The sequence below is a fragment of the Magnolia sinica genome, chromosome 2 (genome assembly GCF_029962835.1).
Source record: "Magnolia sinica isolate HGM2019 chromosome 2, MsV1, whole genome shotgun sequence".
Lineage (NCBI taxonomy): Eukaryota > Viridiplantae > Streptophyta > Magnoliopsida > Magnoliales > Magnoliaceae > Magnolia > Magnolia sinica.
In genome coordinates this window covers 136088423-136111891 of record NC_080574.1, presented here as the reverse complement: position 1 = coordinate 136111891, position 23469 = coordinate 136088423, and the positions used below count along the sequence as shown (strand labels likewise).

The window sequence follows — 23469 nt, the reverse complement described above, 5'->3', positions numbered from 1 at the left end:
GCAGGTGTGTGTATGGTTTAAATCCAATGGACCAAATCATTTTGAAAGGGTATACCTTTTATGTTTCATGAGTTTTTGGTTGCTAAGTTCGTCGTTAACTCAACACTTTTCGGATTAAACTGCAAGTGGTTTGAGCCCACGTATAGTGAATACATTGATGAGATCCGATCATAATCATTATATCATGGAGGTCAATTGCTTTCGAAACCTGTTATACATTGGACACTATTTTAGGGTAGCAAATTTGATTTCAAGCTGAATGACTCACGTCACACCTTGACTCCTCTGTCGTGCCCCAAATACGGCGTCCTGTACTACTATTGCACAGTCCCGGACCTGACATGCGATGGGTCGAGCTCTAAATTTGGCACCTGACTTCCATATGCCAAGTCTCGAGCTCGGTTCCCAACTATAAAATTTAGAGATTTTTATTATTATTTTTTTAAAAATATATATATTTATAGTATCACAACAAATATAAGTATCCATTGTACACAAAGTAACTTTTTCATTGCACATATTCATTACATATATATTCCACTCATATGCATCACATATACATCCAAAAAACCCAAGAATATATTTTTTTTAACAAAAATCCACAGTCTTTCTTCACGTCCATCTCCAGTAGGAAGAAAGGAAGGCATAAGCTTATAAAGCCCGGCAACTACATGTGTGCACAGGTGTCGACTACGGTGTTTCCCGACACACGCACATAGACACACACACACACACACACATATATAAATAGTCTTGAATCTCATCTTAAAAAAATATAATAATAATAAATAATAGTGTATTTAATTCAACTAAATACACCGGTACCAATCCCTTCATCACGTGAGCCCCACCATGATTAATGAATACACGAAGAATAAAGTCATTTCAAAATTGAAGCCGGCTGTACCGTGACTATAAAAGTTATAGGTGTAACTGTAGGTTGCTCTTGTGACGTGTTCCATGATAGAGGTGGAGACAAATCGAGCTAGCTCGGTTTGCTCGCTCAACTTGACTTGAAAAAGCTCGATTTGACTTGGTTCGAAGTTGAGTTCGAGCCGAGTCGAGCTAATTTTCAAGCTGGCCCTAGCTCAACTCAACTCGGATCGAACCCAGCTCGAATCGAACTAGTTCGGTGACTCAGTTACTTTGATATTGATGTTGCTCATCAAGTGTTTGATGAAATGACTCAAAGAAGTGTGACCGGTGGCAAGGAAGGTATGTAAATGAAACCAACACCCTTTTTTTTTGTTGCTTGGAAGGTGTTGGATAAAATATCTGTAAAACCACTGTTGTTGTCTCAAATATGGTGAGATTTTGAATGTGTAGTCCAGGTGTTTGTGAAAATACTGCAATGGCGAACTCAGCCTGATCTTGGCGAGTCAAGCTCAAGGATCGAGCTGAGCCGAGTTTGAGCTGAGGTCAGCTAGTGGCTGAGGCCAGCTCGACTCGTTTCGGCTTGATGTACATCCCTATTCCGCGTGAGCTTTGGATGAAGATGATTGTTAGACCGTACCATGAGAATGACAAGGCATACTATATGCCTGATTTTAATTCCATGTAGCATCGCAATCGGCCCTACAAAGCCCAAACGTAGGCATGCATGATGTTCGCTGTAAAACGTTAAATACTGGACGTGGATTTCTTGCATAAGGACCTGCTTGAGAGCGTGAAATTGAAACTCCCTGGATTCGGAACCCCCTGCATTTGAAATCCTCTTGTTGTGTTTGGCACCCTAAATTGAGAATAAACTTCAATCCAAAGGTAGTTATTCATAGTATATTTACAGGGGTTTGAATTTAATTACTATATCAATTTTAATATCTCTATTTTTTTTCACAATGGTTGTAATAAGCCCGCTTAAATACATACTTCGCCAAAAAATGACGAAATTCCAAGTCTCGGATAGGGCACAAGCACGAGATCACGTCTGAGTGATTAACCAATGATGTTTAGCCATTGATTTACATGGACAATGTTTGGACGGTGCTGATCATCATATTAAGGTAATCATAGTGATGCAATTGATAATCTAATTATTTTAGGATATCATTAGTGGGCCATGTGTCCAACAGATTAATAGTCTAGTGATACACATGTTACATATGTAACTATGGAAATGATTTTAGATGTAATCCAAGGTCTGACCTTGGATTCGAAACCTCTGGTTGAGGGATTTGAAACCTCCTGTATTTGAAACCACCGGTTACTTTTTGGTGCCAAACAACCAATGGAATTTGAAATCCCCTCAAATCCTTGAAATTCGTGGTGCCAAATGACTCCTAAGATTTTCGGAGGAAGTTGCGGGATGGATGCTTAAATAGGCCCACTGTGATGTTTGTGAAAAATTCAACACAACCATTTTGTGAGATAATTTTACGAAGGTCCTAAGCTTTCGATCCAACTGATTTTTGGTCCCGTGTCTTAAAATGATTGGTCAAAACAGATGTATGGGTGGATTTCTCACAAACATCACGATAGCCCTACCCAACATCACAGCGCAGGAGCTTTTTGCGAAAGGCTTTCGCAGGAAATCCATGTTCTTGAATCCTTCACTCGTACACCTGCTCAGCAGGATTGAAGTTAGCCGGGTAGATCTCCGAATCGTTCTCTATGGGTCTACTCAAGCGGGTGGATCCTTGACTGTGGGACCCACTGTGATGCCTTTTTTTTTTTTACATCCACACCGTGCATCCGTTTTTACGGTCCATTTGAGGATATAATCCTAAAAATAAAACAGATTCAAATCTCGAGTGGGCCACACCACAGGAAACTGACCATTAAAAACTTTTTGGAAAGGTACTAAAGTTTTGGATCAAGCTGATAATTTTGTGGTCCCTTCATCCAGGGCTTTGTGACCTTATCAATAGGTTGGATGGCGGATAAACATTCTGGCTGCCTTGATAAGTTTTTAACGGTAGGTATTAAATTGCCACTGTTTCGTGTGGTGTGGTACATGTAACATTTAGATCTTGTTCATTTTTTGGATCATGTCCTGCAATAACTTTCAAGGCAGAAGGACGACATGGATGGCACATACATTAAGGTAGGTCCCACATTTAGGGTTCCACCGAAGCAGTGGCTATCTTAATTTCGCACGCATGCGAATTTGGCACATGTGGGGATTTGACCACTCATCATATCACAACTATGGGTAAAATCCCTCTAACTCAAAGATCAATCTCCACACATAAAAGTAGAGGTGGGCATTGGATTGGATTGGGTGCAACTCGACTCGGTCCGAAATTTACATGGTCTGACCCGAACTCGATCCGATCCAAACCACTGCTAGCCTGATCCGATCCGAGTCTGACTCGGTTAGGGAAACTGAGTTGGATCGGATTGGGTATGGTCCGGATCAGTCCTGATTTTATTTTTTATTTTTTGAAAATTTTTAAATAAAAATGGTGGGCCATCGCTCCAAAAAAGTCCAAAATACATGCTAAAATTTAGAAATATATAAAAATAAAAATAAAACCTACATACCTACCTGATGAATGGAGATGATGAGTGGGTCGGGCTGTTGAGTGGCCGAATCAAGATGGCCGGGTGCCGTGCTCGTTCGGGTAGACAAGTGAAAGCAGTCGGATCAAGATGATTGCTTGTTCGGGTAGAGAGAGAGAGAGAGAGAGAGAGAGAGAGAGAGAGAGAGAGAGAGAGAGAGAGATTTAAGGTTGGACTTGGACATGGATGGTTGGGATTTAGAGTTGAGTCGTGTTCTGCCAAAATTTAGGGTTGGGCTCAGACGGGCGGGAATGGGTGTTCTGCAGCCTTTGCTCGGACAAGGATGATCAGGATCGGATCGGTCCGGATTGACCACAATTCGAATTCGATCCGATGAACGATCGGATCTGATTGATCCTATTCGAACCGCACCGATCCAAGCCATTTTTTCAGTTCGGATCGAATTCGCCAAATCGGTTTGAATCCACTGGATCAGTCAGTTTCTGTGCAGCTCTACATAGAAGTCGACTATTTCCCCCCCTTCTTTCTCGAAAGAGGATTGGCTGGTTTATCACACACCAGTTATATGCCTGCTATAGGTATGTGTTATGCAAAGCCGGGCACAAGCACTGATGCTCCTTGCGCTCTGAGTTGTACCAACGGTTCAAAGGAGATCAAAGTTTTATGGGCCCCACAATAATGTATTTATTATATTTACATGGTTCATCTATTTTTAGAGATCACTTTACAACATTATCCGAAAAAGGAATCATATCCGAGGATCATTGGACAACACCATAAATAATAGTGGAGATAATGATTTTCACCGTTAAAAAATCTGTAATGCTCACCATAACATTTATTTTCCATCCAATATTTTCGTATGGTCCCAAAGACCTGAAGAAAGAGGAAAAACAAATTTCATATTGATCGAAAACTTTTGTGACCCCAAAAAAGGGTTTCAATGGTAGACGTTCACTTCCCCATTACTTTTTGCAGTGTGGTCCACTTGATAATTAGATCTGTTTTATTTTTAGTCTCAAGCCTTAAGAAGAGCTCCCCAAATGAATGGACGGTTTGGATATAACACATACCTCGTGTTCGGACCCACGGAACTTGCTGACGTGAATACAGCAGCTATATTGCTTGTGTGAGGTACACTAGCCAATCCGCTTCCTTTTTTCTCTTCTAACTGTCCATATCAAACAAGTGCGGCCCACCTGATTTTCTGTACTACGTGACATGCTTTCAAACACCTGATGAATGGTCCAGATCTCACGAGCGTTCTCTCAATCTCTCCTCGCGCGACTCCGAGTAAATCTCCCTAACAAAAATCCTTCCATCCCTCCACCTCCCCCTCTCTCTCTGGAAATTTCTTCTTTTTCTAGGGTTTTTCTCCTCTCTCAGCTGCGCTTCTATACATCGCGCCGGACGCCACCTCCTCCGAAGAATCAACGCAACAAAGGCGCCCTTCCCCGCTGCCGCTGCCGAAATCTCCGAACACAAAGTCGCGACGCCAGAACTCTCACGTCCATCGCGTCTGACCGCAGCGAATCCCTGGACTTCTAATAACAAATACAGATGTATTCGTTTACATATCAATCTCTAATAGATAATAATCATAATAATGAAAATTTCTAGGGTTTCTTTCTTTCTTTGATTTTCTGCTTGAATGTCTTGTAGCAGCAAATCCATTGTAATTGAATGAATTCCTTCTATGATTCGAATGATCGACACTCGCGTCTTCTCTCTACGGTTCTTTGATCTCTTCTATCATTTTACTGTATTTTCTTTATTTTTCCTTATTTAATTTGTTTATTTTGAAATTCATCGTTCCTGAATTAGGAGCGAGCGGGAACAGAATTTTAGGTTTTGTGTGAAAAAAATTCTGCAAGATCATAACTTATACCTCGAGAAACCAGAAAGGTTGAATTTTGTTGTTTGCTCGGTAAGGGGTTGTTAATGGGTAGCCCTGGGTTGATTAATCGCAGTAACGGGCAGCACCACCTTGGTGTCACGGAGCCAATTTCATTAGGTGGGCCGTCGGAGTTTGACTTGATCAAGACCCAAGAGCTCGAAAAGGTTCGATCATTAGAAAATCTAATATTATTTTTTCTAAATTGGGTTTTCATCTTTGAGGAAATCTAACATGTATGCCTCGCATGGAAATTGACATGTGGCACGATAGTTGGTAATCCTGACTGTTCATCTGGTGAGGCTTTCGGTGGATGGACTACTGTAGGAAACTCTTTGCAATTGGATGATGTTGAGAACTCGAGTGGTGACCTGCAACTGGATGCTAGAAATGTATATTGGAAAATGCGAGTATGACTGAAAAAATTCCATCAACTGGATGCATGTATGATCCACCCAATCCATGCAATTTTTTGTCAGAGGCCCGTCCACGGTGGAATCCTGCTGACGAATGGTTCAGATCACTGGAAAATATGGAGATGTGACCTTTTCTCCATGCTACTGTCACGGTGGATAGGAAGAAAAAAGGGCCGTCTTCTTTTGTTTCTTTGTTTTGAAAATCACCGTTACTTTGTGGTTAATCACTCTTACTTTGCGGTTAATCGTAAGAAAATTGTTTATGTAATCAGTTTCTTGCGGACGCGGGATTGTATGAAAGTCAGGAGGAAGCCGTTGCTAGGGAAGAAGTGCTTGGGAGATTAGACCAGGTCATCATTGGATAAGTTAGCTTTAATTTCATCTCTCTTCCCCCTACCTCCCTCTTCTATGGTTGATGTCCTTGAAAATTTCTGCAGATTGTGAAGACTTGGGTGAAGAAGGCTGGCCGGGCGAAGGGATTCAATGAGCAGCTTGTCCAAGAAGCAAATGCTAAGATATTCACATTTGGTTCTTATCGGTTGGGGGTATGGATATAGTACTCTGTTGTTTATATATTTTTATGTAGTATGAGAAATGCTCCAGTTATCTCAAAGCACTATAAGATATGTAGTATGGATATAGAACTCTTTTGAATCCATCCACTTGGAAAGTCCAGTTGATGGATCTGAACTGTCCGTTCAGAACGCAATTCATGGACTACCATGCAAAATCACACCGTTCGGATGATCTAATCCATCCTTGATTTGGCCTTATTTTCTTTAACCATCCCTTTTCCAAGCTATGGATGGGATGGCTGCGATTGCCTAAAGAAAGTGATTCTTCAGAATCATAAGCAATCCATGATGAGCCCTAACCAATAGATGGTTCAAATTTGTTATTGGACCTATTTGTGTAAACAATCTTGACCCTCCATATTAAAGGCCATTGATCAATGGTTAATATTTGTTGGACTGGCAAGATTTTGCGTGGTTACACATAAATGTGTGTGGGACGTAATGAACGGTCGGGTTCAATGAATTGGAGTGTCAAAGTGCCCCGATGCAACTAAGAGCAATATAACTTATAGTGCTTTGAGAGCATTGGAGCATCTCTCATGAAGTATTGTCTTCTGATATTTCTTTTTATCTTTCGTGTAATGGTATTTTTATTCCTTTAGAGGTTTAAGTGATTACCTTATATTTCTAGTTTGGTGGCAGTCTTCTTTGGTTGTATTGATCACAGTCAGAAACTGTTTTGAGTAGTAGAAAAATTGTGAGAAAACACGACTTGATTGATAGGATGGTCAAATTAAGCACTTGCTTGATTATCTTCAAACCCAAGACGGACTGAGCTTTTTAAAATCTTGTCGTTTTTAATTTTGTTTTAATTTTTTTTTTCTCATATTGTCCAAGTTTCAAGCTAATTTGGACTTGGGGCTTGGGCTGTCATTTTGTCTTAGCTATGTTGCTACCGGCAACCTGGCAATGCCCAAGTTTTCTCAGTTGTGTTGCTACAGGGAGGCAAGCGGTCCACACAGTGAGTGATTGGCAGTATAATTAGGTTCTCTATGAATTTGATTATTGATAATTTCAATGGAGCAAGAATACATTCTCAATTCTCACTTAAAATGAAAGAAAACTACCAAGGAGGGCATTTCCTAGAGGCTCAAGCTATTGCATTATGGGCAATGGTTAAACTATCTTCTGACACCTGTACAGATTGCACAATATGTATCGGTTTTGTCCATGAATGATAAGGCTTTAACAGCTGCATATCTTCCCAAAACAGCTCCATATTGGTGCTGAACAATACGATACGCTGAAACTAATATTCAGTCCTTGGTTACGAGTCACCTTCCACATTTAAAGGCTACACAGTCGGCTCCTGAAATCTCCACATTGGTTTCAGTAGCCAAAAGCTTGGCTCTATTCAAGGATCCTGACCCCACTGGACTGAAGAAGGTTAGTGTGATGCTACCATATCATCATTAAGAACTCCCCAAACCTAGAGGGCTCCCATCAATATTAAGCGTCCTCCACCCTTCTGGAGGATGATTGTTGAAATCTTCTATTTTCCGTCATTTTCATATTCGGCACATAACTGCAAGCAAAAAATCCTCCATAAAACCTTGCCTCTAGTCTTGAAAGGCCCACCGCTCCATCCATCTAGAAGATCCCCGATCAAACTTGATAAAACGCTATTAATTTCAAAGAGGCTAAAATATCCACACCAAATTGCTTCCAGGAAAAGCTTGGAGGTGAAGGAACCTTTGGAGCAAGGCCTGCACATACTTATTCTCATGAGGGTGGAGAACACACATTTGAGTATTGATTTCGTAGTAGCCGATACAGCCTTGTCATATTCATATCAGTTGACATGATACATGATACGAGGCCGAATCAGCCTGGCCTAAAAACTTTGGGCTGTATCAGTTGATATGGGTGTATCGGTACTGATATGGCCGATACGAATGTAAAGGCCCAAATTTGAAAATTTGAAAATTATTTCATTTTCCTCGTCCTTTTTCATTTCAACCACAGAGGAAGCTTGGAAAGTCATTTTGGACTAGATCTAGGCCAATTTTGGGGATCAAACAAAAGATTTGGTTGGGTTTCAAGGGATCATTATGAGAAAAATAAGAAAAATGGTAAACATCACTTTTTTTGAATGTTTTCAACTTCTTGTTGTATTTCAATATGATGGGCCTTAATTCACTAAATCATACTTGATTTGTATTCAATTAGGGCTAATTAGGTAGATTTTCATCAGGTGAAGTTGACAGACAACATCCTTATCAAAGAATGGTCTGACACACTATTAAATACTCATCCAAAGTAAAAAGAAGAAGATAGATTCTTAAATATCTCAAAAATTTCCCATTTTTCTGACATCTTCGTAATCCTCTGGCTTAAAAAAATATCATTTGAGATCCGACAGAGTCTGATATCAGCAAATGCCGATAAGCAACGGCTGTGTCGTATTAATTTTTGGCTGGCCAAATGCTCCCTGACACCGATATTTAGAACCTTGATGGAAAACACTCCGATTGAGAAGATCAAGGAGGAGGTCCTGTGATTTGATTTAGTTGTCCCACAGATTTCCATGTAATTGCGAGGACGACATGATCTTATCAGCCACCGACTCACAGGAATTTTGCCTAGCAAGGGAGTAGAGCCTTGGGAATCTAATGGCTAGAGTAGAGTCCTTGATCTATATATCTTCCCAGAATCAGATCCTCATACTTATACTGAACTTTGAGATGGCTTGCGATTTAAAGGACCCATTTCACCTAATGACAATTGAGAAGAGAAAAAGGGGATAGTGGATCCTGACATTTATCGAGATATAGAAACGTGCCATTGGGATACAAGTTTTTATCCATGTCCTCCAGTTGGAACCAAACCCCATTCTTTAAGAAGGTAAAGAAGGGAAGACGAATCCACCCTATGATATATCTTATCCATGTCGACTGCGAAAATCTATGCATCTTCATTTCTTCTTCTTCTTCACCTTCCCCCCCCTCCCCCCCCCCCCCGGGCGCGAATCTATGCTCTTGGTTGCTATGAGGATATTGTCCAAAATTTGCCCATCCATTACAAATGCGCCCCGAAATGGAGACATGGTAATGGTAAAGGGCATGACTTATTTCAGTCTACTTGTACGGACTTAAACCAAAGTCTTCTATTAGGCATTTGTCTTACTGACATCCATAACAAAAGCTACCCCCAAGCTCATTGGGTGGACGTCGGTGATCTCATAGCACTGTACTTGGCGATACGCGAGATCAAAGGAGGATTGGCCCTTATTGTAGAACTCACTGACAACCACCATAGAGATCATCTTGAATCACCTCCCAACATTTCTGATAGAAAGCCATCATGAACTCGCCATGCCCCAATGCTGTTATAACCTTCCACAACAGGCGCTACCCCTTTTAACTCCTTTCATGTCGACTGGTCTGTCCAACTAAACCTCTTTCTCTAAGAGAACACATTTGATACCGTCGACAGTTGGCTTTCTGAATTCTTGCGAGTAGAGGGAACAATAAAAATTGAGCAATAGGTTGCTCGATTTTTTTTTTCTTTCTTTCTTCTTCTTCTTCTTCTTTTTTCCTGAAACATTTCCATTGCCCAATTTCACTTGTCTTCAATAAAGGTATCATCCACCTAAAGCTTAGAGATGCCAGTTACCATTCATCGTGTGTTGTCAAAGTGGTGAAGAACGGGGTGTTTTTGTTTACCTCTTTGAGTCAAGTTTGTCTAGATTTTGACTCCATGCTATCTATTCACTTCTAAGAATATTAATGAAATCCAACTTGAGCTTTTCCCTTAGTTCCCAATGACAAGAGAAAGGGACCTGACTTCTTCCTCCATGACAATTTGATATTTGGGTGAGCAATTTCACCATCTTTTCCTCAATTGCCAAAAGTACTCTTGTCCCAAAACTGCAATTTTGTTTTTAACATATTGGAGCTTCCTCATGGATACAATCAGCCCACCCTTTAAAACAAACAGCCCACCGATTTGCAACAAGCTGAACTAAAGCTGGAGCATTGAGCCACATTTTCTCTGACTTGAAACAAGAAGCAACCAAAGAATACCGCCTTAATCCAATAATATTGGATGATGATCAGAGTTGGGCATTTACATAAGATTGTTTCCCTGTCCAGAGTAATCATCTCCAATTTGTTGATGATACCCTTTTGTTCTGTGAAGCTAAGGACTCCATGGTAGATTTTCGAAGTATGACCATTTGTTGGTTCGAAGTTGTTTCATGTCTCAAAGTCAACATTGCAAAGAGTGAATTCGTTGGTGTTAACTTGTCCAATGATGAGACTGCAGCTCTCATGGAGTCCTTTGGATGTGAGGTTGGGGCCTTTCCTACTTCATACTTAGGTCTTCCCCTATGTGTTGGGAAACCTCCCTTGTATCTTTGGGACAAAATAGTAGAGCATATGGAGAGGAAACTCTTTCCTTGGAAGTTCAAGCTCCTTTCCCTGGGTGGCAGGATAACTCTTATCAAAACTTCTCTTTCCACCCTGCCTTAACATTATATGACTCTTTTCTCTTGCCCCAAATCGGTTTTAGCCCAATTAGATAAAATGAGAAGAGAAGTATTAATGCAGGGGCATTTTCACACCGGGCTTGAGTGGGGTAACCTGTGGGATGCAGGGGCACATTCGGGGTGGGCGGCTCGTGCGAGGCGGGTGGCTCGTGGGAAGCGGAACCCATGTGAAGTGGGGCCTACGAGGGAGGTTCGGCCGAGGTCCTAACCCATGCGATGTAGGGCCTGGACCATGCGATAAAGGGATTGATTTGCCATGCTCTATCAATTCGAGCTTTTAGAGTAAGTGGTTAATTGTCCTACATCAAAGTAGTATCAGAGCGAGATGTTTCGTGTTTGAGACTTTTCACCAGGGGTGATTAATGCAGAGGCATTTTCACATCGGGCTCGAGTGGGGTGGCCTGTGGGATGTAGGGGCACACTCGGGGTGGGCAGCATGTGTGAGGTGGGCCCCATATGAAGTGGGGCTTACGAGGGGGGTCGGTTGAGGTCCTAACCCATCCGATGTAGGGCCTGGGCTATGAGATAAAGGGATTGATTCGCCATGCTTTATCAGTTCGAGCTTTTAGAGTAAATGGTTAATTGTCCTGCATCAAGTATCCTTTAGTGAATTAGGAGGTGTGTTCCTCTTACTCAGTGGGTGGGGCTGGCATTAGATGTCTGGATTTGTTCAATGAGGCTTTCCTAGGTAAATGGATTTGGAGATTTGCTCTTGAAAACTCTAATCTTTGGAGAACTGTTATTGTAGCCAAGTATGGGCTAGACGTAGGAGGTTGGAAAACTAAATTTTCTTCCTCCCTATGGAAAGGAATTGCCAAATTATTCCTGAAAGTTTTCTCAGAGCTTACTTTTTCTTTAGGGAAGGGAGATATGATTAGATTATGGGAAGAGTGTGGCCCATCTCCTCTTAACGTCTCCTTCTCTTCCCTAGCTGCCTTGAGCTTTGTTAAAGGGATTTCACAGTGGAGGGATTTGTTTCGGGGCTTGCTGAGAATGGTATATGGGCTCCCCTTCTCAGTAGAAATCTTTCTGATGAGGAATTCTTTGCATTTACATCCCTCCTGTCTCGGTTGTCCTGCTGTAGAGGATTCTCTCTGTTGGAATTGATCGTCCTCTGGCAAATTCACAGTGAAGGCCTACTTTCAACTAGTCTCTGCTGAATCAGGGGGAGTGGATAGCCGTACGGGGATAGCGTGGTCCTATGCCGCCTCTCTTATGGTGGCAGCATTTGCCTGGCTTCTTGGCAGAAATTGAATTCTAACTATGGATAATCTGTGGAAAAGGGGTATGGTTTTGCCTAAAGATGTGTAGCCGTTGTATCCATGACGAAGAATCAGTCAATCATCTGTTCATCCATTGCTGCTATTCAGCGGAGATCTGGCACAAGGTGATGCAAAAGGCTGGTCTGTCCTGGGTTATGCGGGAAGATATTGAAGGCTTCTTTCGGTCGTGGCATGCTGAAGAAGGAGGCAGCCTGTGAAGGAAGAAATGGCACATCTTGTTCCTTTCTACCCTCTGGTCAATCTGGCTTGAGAGGGACAACTGTTGCTTCTGTGACTTGAGTATCTAGTCGGCTGGGGTTTTCCTCAGAGTCTTGAGCCTCTTTAGGGACTGGGCCCCTTAGTTTTAGGCTTTTTTAGGGGTAGCCAGCTGTGGAGCTAGAGTGCTGTATAGTTCTTTTTTTTTTTTGTTTTTTTTGTTTTTTTTTGATGTTTCCTTTTCCTTTCTTCTCTTAATAAAAGTTGAAAACTATGGTTGTCTATGCCCTTTGGGGGAGAGATATGTTGGGCCCCAAAATTTGCATAGAGACCTTTGTGTGGAAGACAGCTTTCTATATGAAATTCAGCAGCAAGTTTTGGATGTGTTTATGGTTGAAATCATGAGTCCTATAGAGCCCTTTACAATGGGTACATATCTGTAGGTCCCTGCATCCATGCCTGACGTGTAGTTTGCAGGATGGATACTTTACACACACCTGCAGCTTTTTTTATTCTTCGAAAGATACCGTTGTATCTTTTTGTAATATTTTTTGGACATAATTATCTGTTAATACCTATTTATGATTGCCACCCTATTTATCATGTGGATTGTGGAATGAGTCAATACAAATTTTATTGGGTTATGTATTGATTTTTATGGCATTTACTAAGTACCTCTTCCATTTATTGTCTAGGTACATGGCCCTGGTGCAGATATTGACACGCTGTGTGTGGGGCCTAGACATGCCACAAGAGAGGTAAGATAATCTTGTTCCTCACTGCTATGGCCATTGACATTGGTATGATTTACTTGACAAATTCACTTTTTGGGCTGAACTAAAATTTTCAAAATGCAGGAAGATTTTTTCATTGAACTTCATCAGATGTTGGCTGAGATGCCTGAAGTAACAGAGTTGCACCCGGTGCCCGATGCTCATGTGCCCGTGATGAAGTTCAAATTCAGTGGGGTGTCCATAGATCTTTTGTATGCAAAGCTCTCACTTTGGGTAATTCCTGAAGTAAGTAATGATTCTCTTTTGTGGGCTTCTATATTGAATGAATCTCCTGTAGAGAGGCCGAGGGCCCTTTATTGCAAATCAGTAGTGTAGTTTCTCATCCACGCCTCATCTGAAGCCGATACACAACATCTCGATGTACATGTTCAATATTTAAAATTTTGACATGGACAGCTTTGTCTTAAGTGAGCTTTTCATTCAATTAAGCAAGTTGTCCAAGAACATGTTGATTGTTATCCTCAAGGACAAGAAAGCAAAAGGGCAGTGTCTTATGGTTGCAATGAAGATGATTAACCGTATAACTAGAGCATAATAAAATATTTTGTCCTAAAGAGGTTTGCTAGGCCCTTGTGTACAGCCCCACTCATGTACACGCCAGCACGTGTGTGCAAGATCTGAATATTCCTCAATATGTGGCACAATGTCCAGATCGTTTGGCCCAAAAATCGGGCTGGATTACTCCTAATGTCTGCCACAGTATAGAACACAAATGCACAGCTAGAAAAAAAAAATCATCTATACCTTCTATTTGTTTCATATACTTTGGCCTGGCTGAGAGTCAATGCCCCTAGGTTTTGTACCGGATGATTGAAGTGGCCCATCGCATGGAAAACTCAGATCTTGTACAAATATGCCATATCGGCCATGCATTGGTGTGTATGAGTAGAGCTATTCACACATGTGGGCTTAACAAACAACCTATCCTGAATTGGCTGATTGGACCTTTTGGGCTGTATGACTGAATATCAGGGCTGGTTGCTTTTCGTTGTGTTGGCTGAATTCTTGAGGGATGGTCATTCTCTTTAAAGATGATCAATTTAAAGACTGCAAAGCACAGGATGAGGGAACAAAATTTGAATGAGTTGAATTTGATATGGAGTACTAATGTAGGGGCATTTTCACACCGGGCTCGAGTGGGGTTGCCTGTAGGATGCATGTGAGGCGGGTGGCTCGTTTGAGGCGGTACCCATGTGATTTGGGGCCCACGAAGGGGGTTCGGCCGAGGTCCTAACCCATGAGATGTGGGGCCAGGGCTATGAGATAAAGGGATCGATTCACCATGCTCTAATAGTTTGAGCTTTTAGAGCAAATGGTTAATTGTCTTGCATCAAATTGGTATCAGAGCGGGAGGTCTCGTGTTCGAGACTTCTCACCGGGGGTGATTAATGCAGGGGCATTTTCACACCGGGCTCGAGTGAAGTTGCCCGTGGGATGCGGGGACACACTCGGGGTGGTAGCCCATGTGAGGCGTGCTCCACTCGTGTGAGGCGGTACCTATGTGATTTGGGGTCCACGAGGGGGGTTCGGCTGAGGTCCTAACCCATGAGATGTGGGGCATGGGCTATGAGATAAAGAGATTAATTTGCCGGGGTTGCCTGTGGGATGCGGGGACACACTCGGGGTGGGCGGCCCGTGTGAGGCGGTACCCATGTGATTTGGGGCCCACGAGGGGGGTTCGGCTAAGGTCCTAACCCATAAGATTTGGGGCCTGGGCTATGAGATGAAAGAGATTAATTCACCATGCTTTAACAGTTCGAGCTTTTAGAGCAAGTGGTTTATTGTCCTGCATCAAATTGGTATCAGAGCGGGAGGTCTTGTGTTCGAGACTCCTCATCGGGGTGATTAATGCAGGGGCATTTTCACACTGGGCTCGAGTTGGGTCGCCTGTGGGATGCGAGGGCACACTTGGGGTAGGCGGCCCGTGTGAGGCGGGCCCTACCTGTGTGAGGTGGGTGGCTCGTGTTAGACGGTACCCATGTGATTTGGGGCCTACAAGGGGGGTTCGGCCGAGGTCCTAACCCATGAGATGTGGAGCTTAGGCTATGTGATAAAGGAATTAATTCGCTATGCTATAACAGTTCGAGCTTTTAGAGCAAATGATTAATTGTACTGCATCAAGTACCCTCCAGCAAATGCTACAGGGAGATACTCTGAAACATAAGTTGTATACCACATTAGAATTCAGAGATGGCATGGGAAAATATAATTTGCATAAAATGATTCAAACGCTGAGCCTCCTTAAATCCAAGGGCAACTAATCAAATAACAAGCCTTTCTTGTTATATGATAATATGGAAGAATGTTACTGAAAATTCAAAATAACTTGAAAGAGTTATGGAGTAATACGCATACTTTGGCATGCCACATCTGGTCTTTTGCAGATCAACACATGAAGCCCATGGAAGTAGAGAATATAAATCCCTTTCTGAAGTAGGAATCGTTTATGCTTATTCCATAACTATGATCTCCCATCGACTATTTTGCTTTCATTCTTAAACATCGTTTTTGCATTGATTACTGGATATTGTTATTACTTCTCAACTTGCATGCAAAGAGTATCTATTGGTGTTGCAGGATTTGGATATTTCACAAGACTCGATACTTCAGAATGCCGATGAACAAACTGTCCGTAGTCTCAATGGTTGCAGAGTTACAGATCAAATTTTGCGGTTGGTCCCAAATATTCAGGTTGTGACATTCCCTTCTTAACATCCCTGCACAAGCATCTTTGTGCCTTTAAACTTGCAGGTCCTGATTGTTTTTGTTTGCATCTGACCCAGAATTTCCGCACAACCTTGAGATGCATGAGGTTTTGGGCAAAACGGCGTGGCGTTTATTCAAATGTAAGAATTTCTCTAAATATCAAGTTCAGGTTGCACTCTGGAGTCCTCAAAATTGATTTGGCTGTGCCACTGGGGTTGCTTCTCTTTGAACTCACCAAGCATTTGGGTGAGTGAAGGAAATGAAACTGAACTGCACTAAATATCAATTTCAGGTTTTCTGGCCAAAACAACAATTGTGCTTCTTTCAACTTTCAGTGAACACAAGTTGAATATCAATTTGCGGAAATTGATCCTTGCTGCCACTGATTTCCTAGGGATTTCCATTCACACACACACAGTCTCTCTCTCTCTCTCTCTCTCTCTCTCTCTCTCTCTCTACTTATTTGGTACATTCTCTGTCATAATCAGGTTTCAGGCTTTCTTGGTGGTATAAACTGGGCATTGCTTGTTGCTCGTATATGTCAGCTATACCCAAATGCATTGCCTAGTATGTTGGTATCTCGTTTTTTTCGGGTTTTCACCCAATGGCGCTGGCCAAATCCGGTGATGCTATGTCCTATTGAAGAGGGCTCCTTGGGACTTCCTATTTGGGATCCAAGAAGAAATTTTCGTGACAGACTCCATCAAATGCCTATAATCACGCCTGCGTATCCTTGTATGAACTCTAGCTACAACGTCTCATCAAGCACTTTGCGTGTAATGACTGAAGAGTTCCAGCGTGGAAATGAAATATGTGAGGTGGGTTTGTATAGCTTCCAAGTGGTTTCATTGTGGACGTACTGTCTGGTTTTTGTCATTTTTGTCATTTCCCACTTTACATTACTCTCTCTTTCACTCTTTCTCACTCTCTTGCGATGAAAACAGCTACTGGTCCTTCTCAACTAAAGAAAAATCTTTTTATTTTAACCTTTCTTTTTACACACTCTTTTCTTTTTTTCTGCTTTTGATATTAGAATATTACTAACATTTTCCTTTTCCCTTTACCTTCTTTTATTTATGTGTACCTCTTAATTTCTCCTGCAGGCAATGGAGATAAACAAGGCTGATTGGAATACCCTTTTCGAGCCCTATCCTTTCTTCGATGCATACAAGAACTATCTGGAGATTGACATCACTGCAGAAAACGATGATGACCTGAGGAAATGGAAAGGCTGGGTTGAATCTCGGCTCCGCCAACTGACATTGAAGGTGAAAGGCTTTCTGCTCATTTAAGAATTATATGATCCTGGATCAATGGATATATAGCATTCTTGAGTACTTAATTTTTGTAAGTTGTGCCAATGATTTGTGTCCTCGCTGTTGATTAGATGGGCCCACAAGGGGCGGCAATGGGTGGGCTAGGGCCGGGCTGGGGTTGGCCCTGTCTGGCTGTTCTGCCCCTAATCCTCTATGCCCTGGCCCTGTAAGGAAAAGTGACATGATCTAACATTGGGCACTATCCCCTCCATCCATGATGAGTCCCATCATATTAGATGGGAGCTTTGCAAAGCGCACATGCATGTGCAATAAAGCTAATGTTACACACCGTGCATATGCCAGCATATGGCACATAGGTTCAAGATCCAATCCAGCCATCAGGTTGGTACTGCCTTATACATGTTTTCCCAATTGTAAATCTGGTCCCCTCAGCATGGGCCCCAATATTGGAGGCAGCATTGTTGTCAAAATGCTACGATTTACAATGAGTAGAATCTTAAACAAAATGATATGAATTCCACCTTGAATCCCTTTTTATATGAATCCCATGATTCTATGATTTCAATCCTATGATCTACAATTCAAATCCTGATTACTGATTCAAATTATACTTGTTCTCTTCTATTTTAAGCTTCACTTGCCTTTCATTTTATGATTTTTTAAATTGGTGGGAGCTTTGAGAATTGTTTATAAAAAAATGATTAAAAAAAGAATCGTTTAGTAATGGTAAATTATGTATTTTATTTTATTTATAAGAGATTATATATATATATATATATATATATATATATATATATATATATATATATATATAATCTTTTATCTTTTTTTGGGCTTCACTTGTTGATATTGAGGCCCTGTACCTTTTAGGATGGTTACAATCATGATGACTTATATGTATTGTGGAATGATGGTTAGAAATCAAGATATTTTTTCGTCGGTCTACAAAATCAAATGCTGATTTTCCAACGTGATTCTAGGTTCAAGAAAGGTAACAAGAACATAAATTGTTAAAGGATCCTTGTAATGTTTTTTAAGGGAAATTTCTTGGAAAGAAAAAGAAAAAGAAGGAAAGATAAGAATCCTTTAACACTATCATGACATGGTATTACTTGGTGCATATTGATGGCAAAAGGATGATTGATGAGTTTTTGTTTTTATTTTTCTAATTTATTTATATTTTCATATATTTTCAAAATTTTAAAGAAAATCACAAAAAAATATTATGATTTATGATAGAATTTGCGATTTGATACGATTCTACCCCATAATACCATTTATGATGCGATGATGATTTTTACAACATATGGAAGCAGGTGGATGGGTTGGAAAACATCAGCCAAGTTGTTTTGAGCCATGCATTTGTTTTGCAAACTGTAGCCACCTAACCAATGGATCAACCTAGTTCTTGGTCCAGCTCATTAATGAGCGGTCCCGTTCTAATAAATGGATTGGATCTGGGACCTAGCATGCCGACACAGGTGTGTAGGTAGAGAATGCCTATGGCTGCGAGACAACTTTCTCTAAGGAACTTGGCAAAATAGCCCTGCAACTTTGGGTGTGGCTTGTACATGAGCTTTATTGCACGCATGTGTGGGTTTAGCAAGGCTCTATAAACTATTTTGAATCTTTGATCATATAAACGTGACCCCAGATCCGAGAGCGCTTTTACACAACGTATGTTGAATGGGACCGCTTGTGATTGTCAAATTGTCCATTCTTTTGTATGGCAGTGACCCACTTGATGATTGGACTAGGGCAATGGACCGGTCTGTGCAAATCATCAGTGGCTTTGGCCCAGCCTGACCCAGAAGGCCGGCCTAGATTTCAAAGTTTATGGGCCCAAGCCTTGGCCGTACAGGGCCGGGCCACTGGGCCCATTCCAACCGCTAGGCCCTGATGGACCTTGCTTCAACCATCTCATTGTTGGGACAATCCTATCCCTTAGGCTGGTTCTGCAAATAGGCAGTTAAGATATTGAAATCTCAGATATTTTGGGGCATGGTCCATCTGCCGTGGGGCCCATTAATTTTATGGTCTGGTTCACTGAACTATGGGGCCTGCTTGTAGAAACTGAGAACCCAAGGGTGCTTTTTCATTTTTAAAATGGGATTTTCATCATATGCCACCCATTTTTTGGCCTAATTAGACAATCACCCACAAAAATTTTCTTTAGATGTAACCACCCACGTTTTGAGGGGTTGCTTTATTTTATCACTTCTCGTCAAATTTAAGTAATGGCTGTTAGCCCATTCCTGAAAATGATGAAAATGCCCCTAGGAAGTGGTAACCGTGGACATTGATATGAATCATTCAAAGTACATGGAGAGTGATGCGGACTGTCCCAAAATGGTGGACAGCGATCTAGACTGTTAAACATTAGGTGGTTAACAATTTGGACCATTCAAAAGTAGGCGGATGGCTATTTTTGACTGTTTCTAAAGTTCGTGGACAGCGATCAGGATTGTTCCAAGATGGAGGAAAGCGATCTAGACTGTTCAAGAGTAGGAGGATAGTGATGACTGTCCCAAGATGGTGGACAGTGATTCCTTCCAGCAATATATGCAAAGATATGACTAGTTCTTAGGGTATTTTTGTCAATTTTCAGAAATAGCTGATGGACATGACTTGGATTTGATGGAAAGTGGTAAAATAAAGAGATCCCTCGAAACATGTGTGCTGTATTTAACGATTTTTTTTTTGGGTGGTTCTATCTAAATTATGCATACAAAAAAGGGGTGCATTTCATAAAAATCCCTTTTCAAATTGATGAACAGATAAGTATCCCAGTATACTATGGATATCCTTAGGTGGCAATGAGATATTTCTCCTCTTCATTCTACAATTGGTTTGTTTGGTTGATTTCATTAGCTCTATTTCTGATTCAAGTGTCTTGAATCTGACCCAGATAGAGAAGTACACATTCAACATGCTTCAGTGTCACCCGCACCCAGGTGACTTCTCAGATAAATCGAGGCCATTCCACTGCTGTTTTTTCATGGGTCTGCAACGAAAGCAAGGTGTACCTGTAAATGAAGGGGAACAATTCGATATAAGGTTAACGGTTGAAGAGTTTAAACAGTCCGTTGGTGCTTACACACTGTGGAAACCTGGGATGGAGATCCAGGTGTCCCATATAAAACGTAGGAACATTCCCAATTTTGTTTTCCCTAGTGGGGTCCGGCCATCTCGCCCCACTAAGGTTTCACACTTGAATGGCAGATTGGCTTTAAAACCAAAGGTCTCTAACGCGGTTCAAGCATATAAATCATGTGTAGCAGCGGGCAGCGTTAAAGAGGCAGATGTAGCAGATGAAGCAAGAAAGAGAGAGCCCGTTGGGATTAACGTGGATAGTAGCTTCACGAGTGAGAAGAGTATTCTCGCAATTGCTTCTGGCAGTGTTGGAGCTGATGGATCTGAAAGATATGGCCCACCTATTGGCTCTCCTGGTGCAACCAGTTCATGCTCTAAAGAAGCAGAGGGCAGCATTAAGAATATTGACGGGTCAGATGAAACAAGGAAGAGAAAATGGGTTGACGATAATCCAGAAAGCAACCCGACGAATGAAAAGTGTTATGCTGCAGCTGCTTGTGGTGAGGGGGATCGAAGCTGTAACCCTCTTCCCATTAGATCCTCTGGCATTGCAATTTCATGCTCTAAAGAAGCGGAAGAGATTGCTATTGAGAAGCTAACTTCTACTCAGACAATCGACCACACCGCTTTCCCTGAGGAACTTGATGAGCTTGAGGAATATGGATCAGCTTATCAGGTTAGAGATTTTGGTGGGGACTCAAATGGGGGCTCCACTGCATCCTCGACAGCGAATGCAGTTGAAGGGAAGGTCGTAGGCTTGCAGGCCAGTCATTTCCAAAATGGGGCAGGATTAGAGGAACTCGAGGTCTTGGCTTCTAAACCTTGTGATCTTCATATAGATAATCTCTCTTTACCAAGGACCAATTTTATTTTATTTATTTATTTTTATTTGTTTTCTTTTACTGATCATGTTATCTTTAATTGCTTTATGCTGTTACAAGGACTTGCATTGATCCAAGAATATGTAAGGATCCTTGGGATGGATAAATGCTCCAATATCTCCCAGAGGCCCCTTTTCATTGGATGTTGACCATTGCCATGTTTTTCCTTTACCGTCCATTCTCAGGCCCCAATCAAAGGGTTAGAATTGTCTCATCATGGAGAATTTTAGGGCATTGTTCAAAAACTGGGACCCATCGAACCGTGGTCCCATTTGTATGGACTTGGGCCTGTGGTTTGGATGGGGGCTTCAGACTGGAAGAAAGATGGACTGGATTATGATTATAGCCTTACATCCTAAAAGAAAGAATATGATCATAGCCTTTATTCTCCTTCCATCAGTTAGTATTTTATGCTCAAACCATTGGCACTGTACATATTGAAAAGGAACTAACAGTCTGTTTCTCTTTTGAACAAAGCCTCCTGAGCTGCCTGTTCCATTACCTAATGGCCCACCTGCTTCTGTCTCTCAGCGGAAGCCACTTATCAGGTAAAATCATGACTCACTCGGTATTGGGGTATAGTTCATATAAGGTATTATACATTGCTTGTTCTGAGAAATCCATCAGTACTCGTACCGGCTTTCAGTTTGTAAAAGTTGGCCTTGTTCTGAGATTCAAACCATTGATGTTATGGGCCTCACTGGTATAATCCAATGCAGGAAAAATCTCCAAGATGTTAAAATCCTAAACCTTTCAAATGGGTGGCCAAACATGGTGTGCCATAGCGACCGTTACGTAAAGGTAATGGTGGCAACCGTTATGCCTTATGGGGTTGTAACGGCCGTAATAGAAAAAAACGACCCGTAATGGGGCTGGTACATTTTTTATTTTTATTTTTCCTTTCAAGAATAGAAGAAGAAGAAGAAGACTGTAACGGCCTTTACGGCCCGTATCGTAATGGTAATGGTGGTGGCCGTGACGGACACTGTTACCGTCACAGAATACCTTGTGGCCAACAGATAAATAGTTGAGAAAGAAAATATAGCAAGGGTTCTCATGTAACCAGTAGAAGGTTTAATTACTGTCAGAAAGAAAATACAGCAAGAGTTCCCACTTGGACAAACTGAAAGCCTGATAAGTACTATCCCTCATTTTTCTTATGTATTATGCAGAGCCTTGCTAAAGACATCCATGTGAAGATGACTGCAATGCATACCATGCGAGTTCAAGGTTTAAAGTATCATCCGAAACTGGTACATACCGCCTGATATGTACCTGTATCGCCCCGTGAACGATATGGGTATATTGGCCCAAAACAGCTTGGTGCGGGTCAATGCATAACAATATCAATATCGCTTGTGAATGATGCATTATGTAGCACTTCCATTTTAAACCTTGTGCTAGTATTGTATACACGTGTGAGATCCTGGGGCCACTTCATAGCACACCGTGGCATAAAATCAGGCCAGCCTTTTCATCAGGTGGGTTGCACCTGCTGTACAATAAATGGCTCACACATGCATAGCGAAATGGACAGTTGAAATACGATTTGACTGACATTCCAATCTCATCAGCATTTGAGAGGGTGTGATCTTGGTGGGGCTCCCAGAAAGATGTCCTTGCATGTGTCATGCCACATTTCAGCACGTGAAATTCTCTTAACAAGAATAGCCTTTTGGGTTATATCTCTCTTCGATGTATATACTCTTTTGTTTGGCCATTACTTCTTTTCAGGTTGAGTCTAACTTCCATGGTGAAAACAACCGGGACAAGCAGATGATATAATCGTCGAAGCATGGGCAAAGGCAAAAACCTGCTGATTTTCGTTTATCCTGTATAATGTAACCTTTGTCATCTTTGCTTGCTTCTTCCTCTAATTTCCCCTAAATTGCCCATGGAAAGATGGATTCTTTGTTATACTAAAGAGAATGAGGAGATGGTCTGTGGATACCTTTTGAGTTGTGTTTTTCCCCTTTTGGCAATTGCTACACCCAAACGCCTTATTGTAATAAGAAAAAAGTTTTTTTTTTTTTAAAAAAATAAAAATTGTTTTTAATAAATTAGAAGTTGGCTCATCAGTTTCTCTTTTGATACATCATATAATCAACGGTGGCAAGTGCATGCCCAGTTGGAGGTTAGCTTGATTTTGGGCTTTGAGCATCTGCAAAACCCTATTTATTTCTAGCTGATGCATTTTAATAATTTATTTTTGTGATTTTGTGAGAGGTAGTTTCTATTTCTCTTTGAAGGTTTGCTAATTCCATGCGTGTTGAGCCGTACACATCCCACGTGGGTACGTGTGCAAATATGAAACACACGAGTAATATCTCAGCTTTCACTTCTAATGTTGGAAATAATGCACATCATTCTGCCAAAATAAAAATAAAAAAAATTCAGAAAATTC

At 41.4% G+C, this 23469-nt stretch overlaps 1 protein-coding gene across 2 annotated transcripts; it reads left to right on the top strand.

The window, feature by feature from the left end:
* Positions 1-4640: 4640 nt before the first annotated feature.
* On the top strand, positions 4641-23094 carry LOC131237802 (nuclear poly(A) polymerase 1-like). Of its 2 annotated transcripts, none has more exons than XM_058235797.1 (12): positions 4641-5523; positions 6045-6122; positions 6210-6317; positions 13010-13072; positions 13172-13333; positions 15686-15799; positions 15892-15954; positions 16303-16632; positions 16918-17082; positions 20000-20989; positions 21543-21613; positions 21785-21993. In XM_058235797.1, exons 1-12 carry the CDS (start codon positions 5404-5406, stop codon positions 21930-21932), a joined length of 2412 nt encoding a protein of 803 aa, XP_058091780.1. In that variant the 5' UTR covers positions 4641-5403; the 3' UTR covers positions 21933-21993. The 2 variants fall into 2 exon arrangements, with proteins under 2 accessions (XP_058091780.1, XP_058091781.1); XM_058235798.1 differs by lacking the exon at positions 21785-21993 and adding an exon at positions 22800-23094 and having other exon boundaries at positions 4642-5523.
* The last annotated feature ends 375 nt before the right edge of the window (positions 23095-23469 follow it).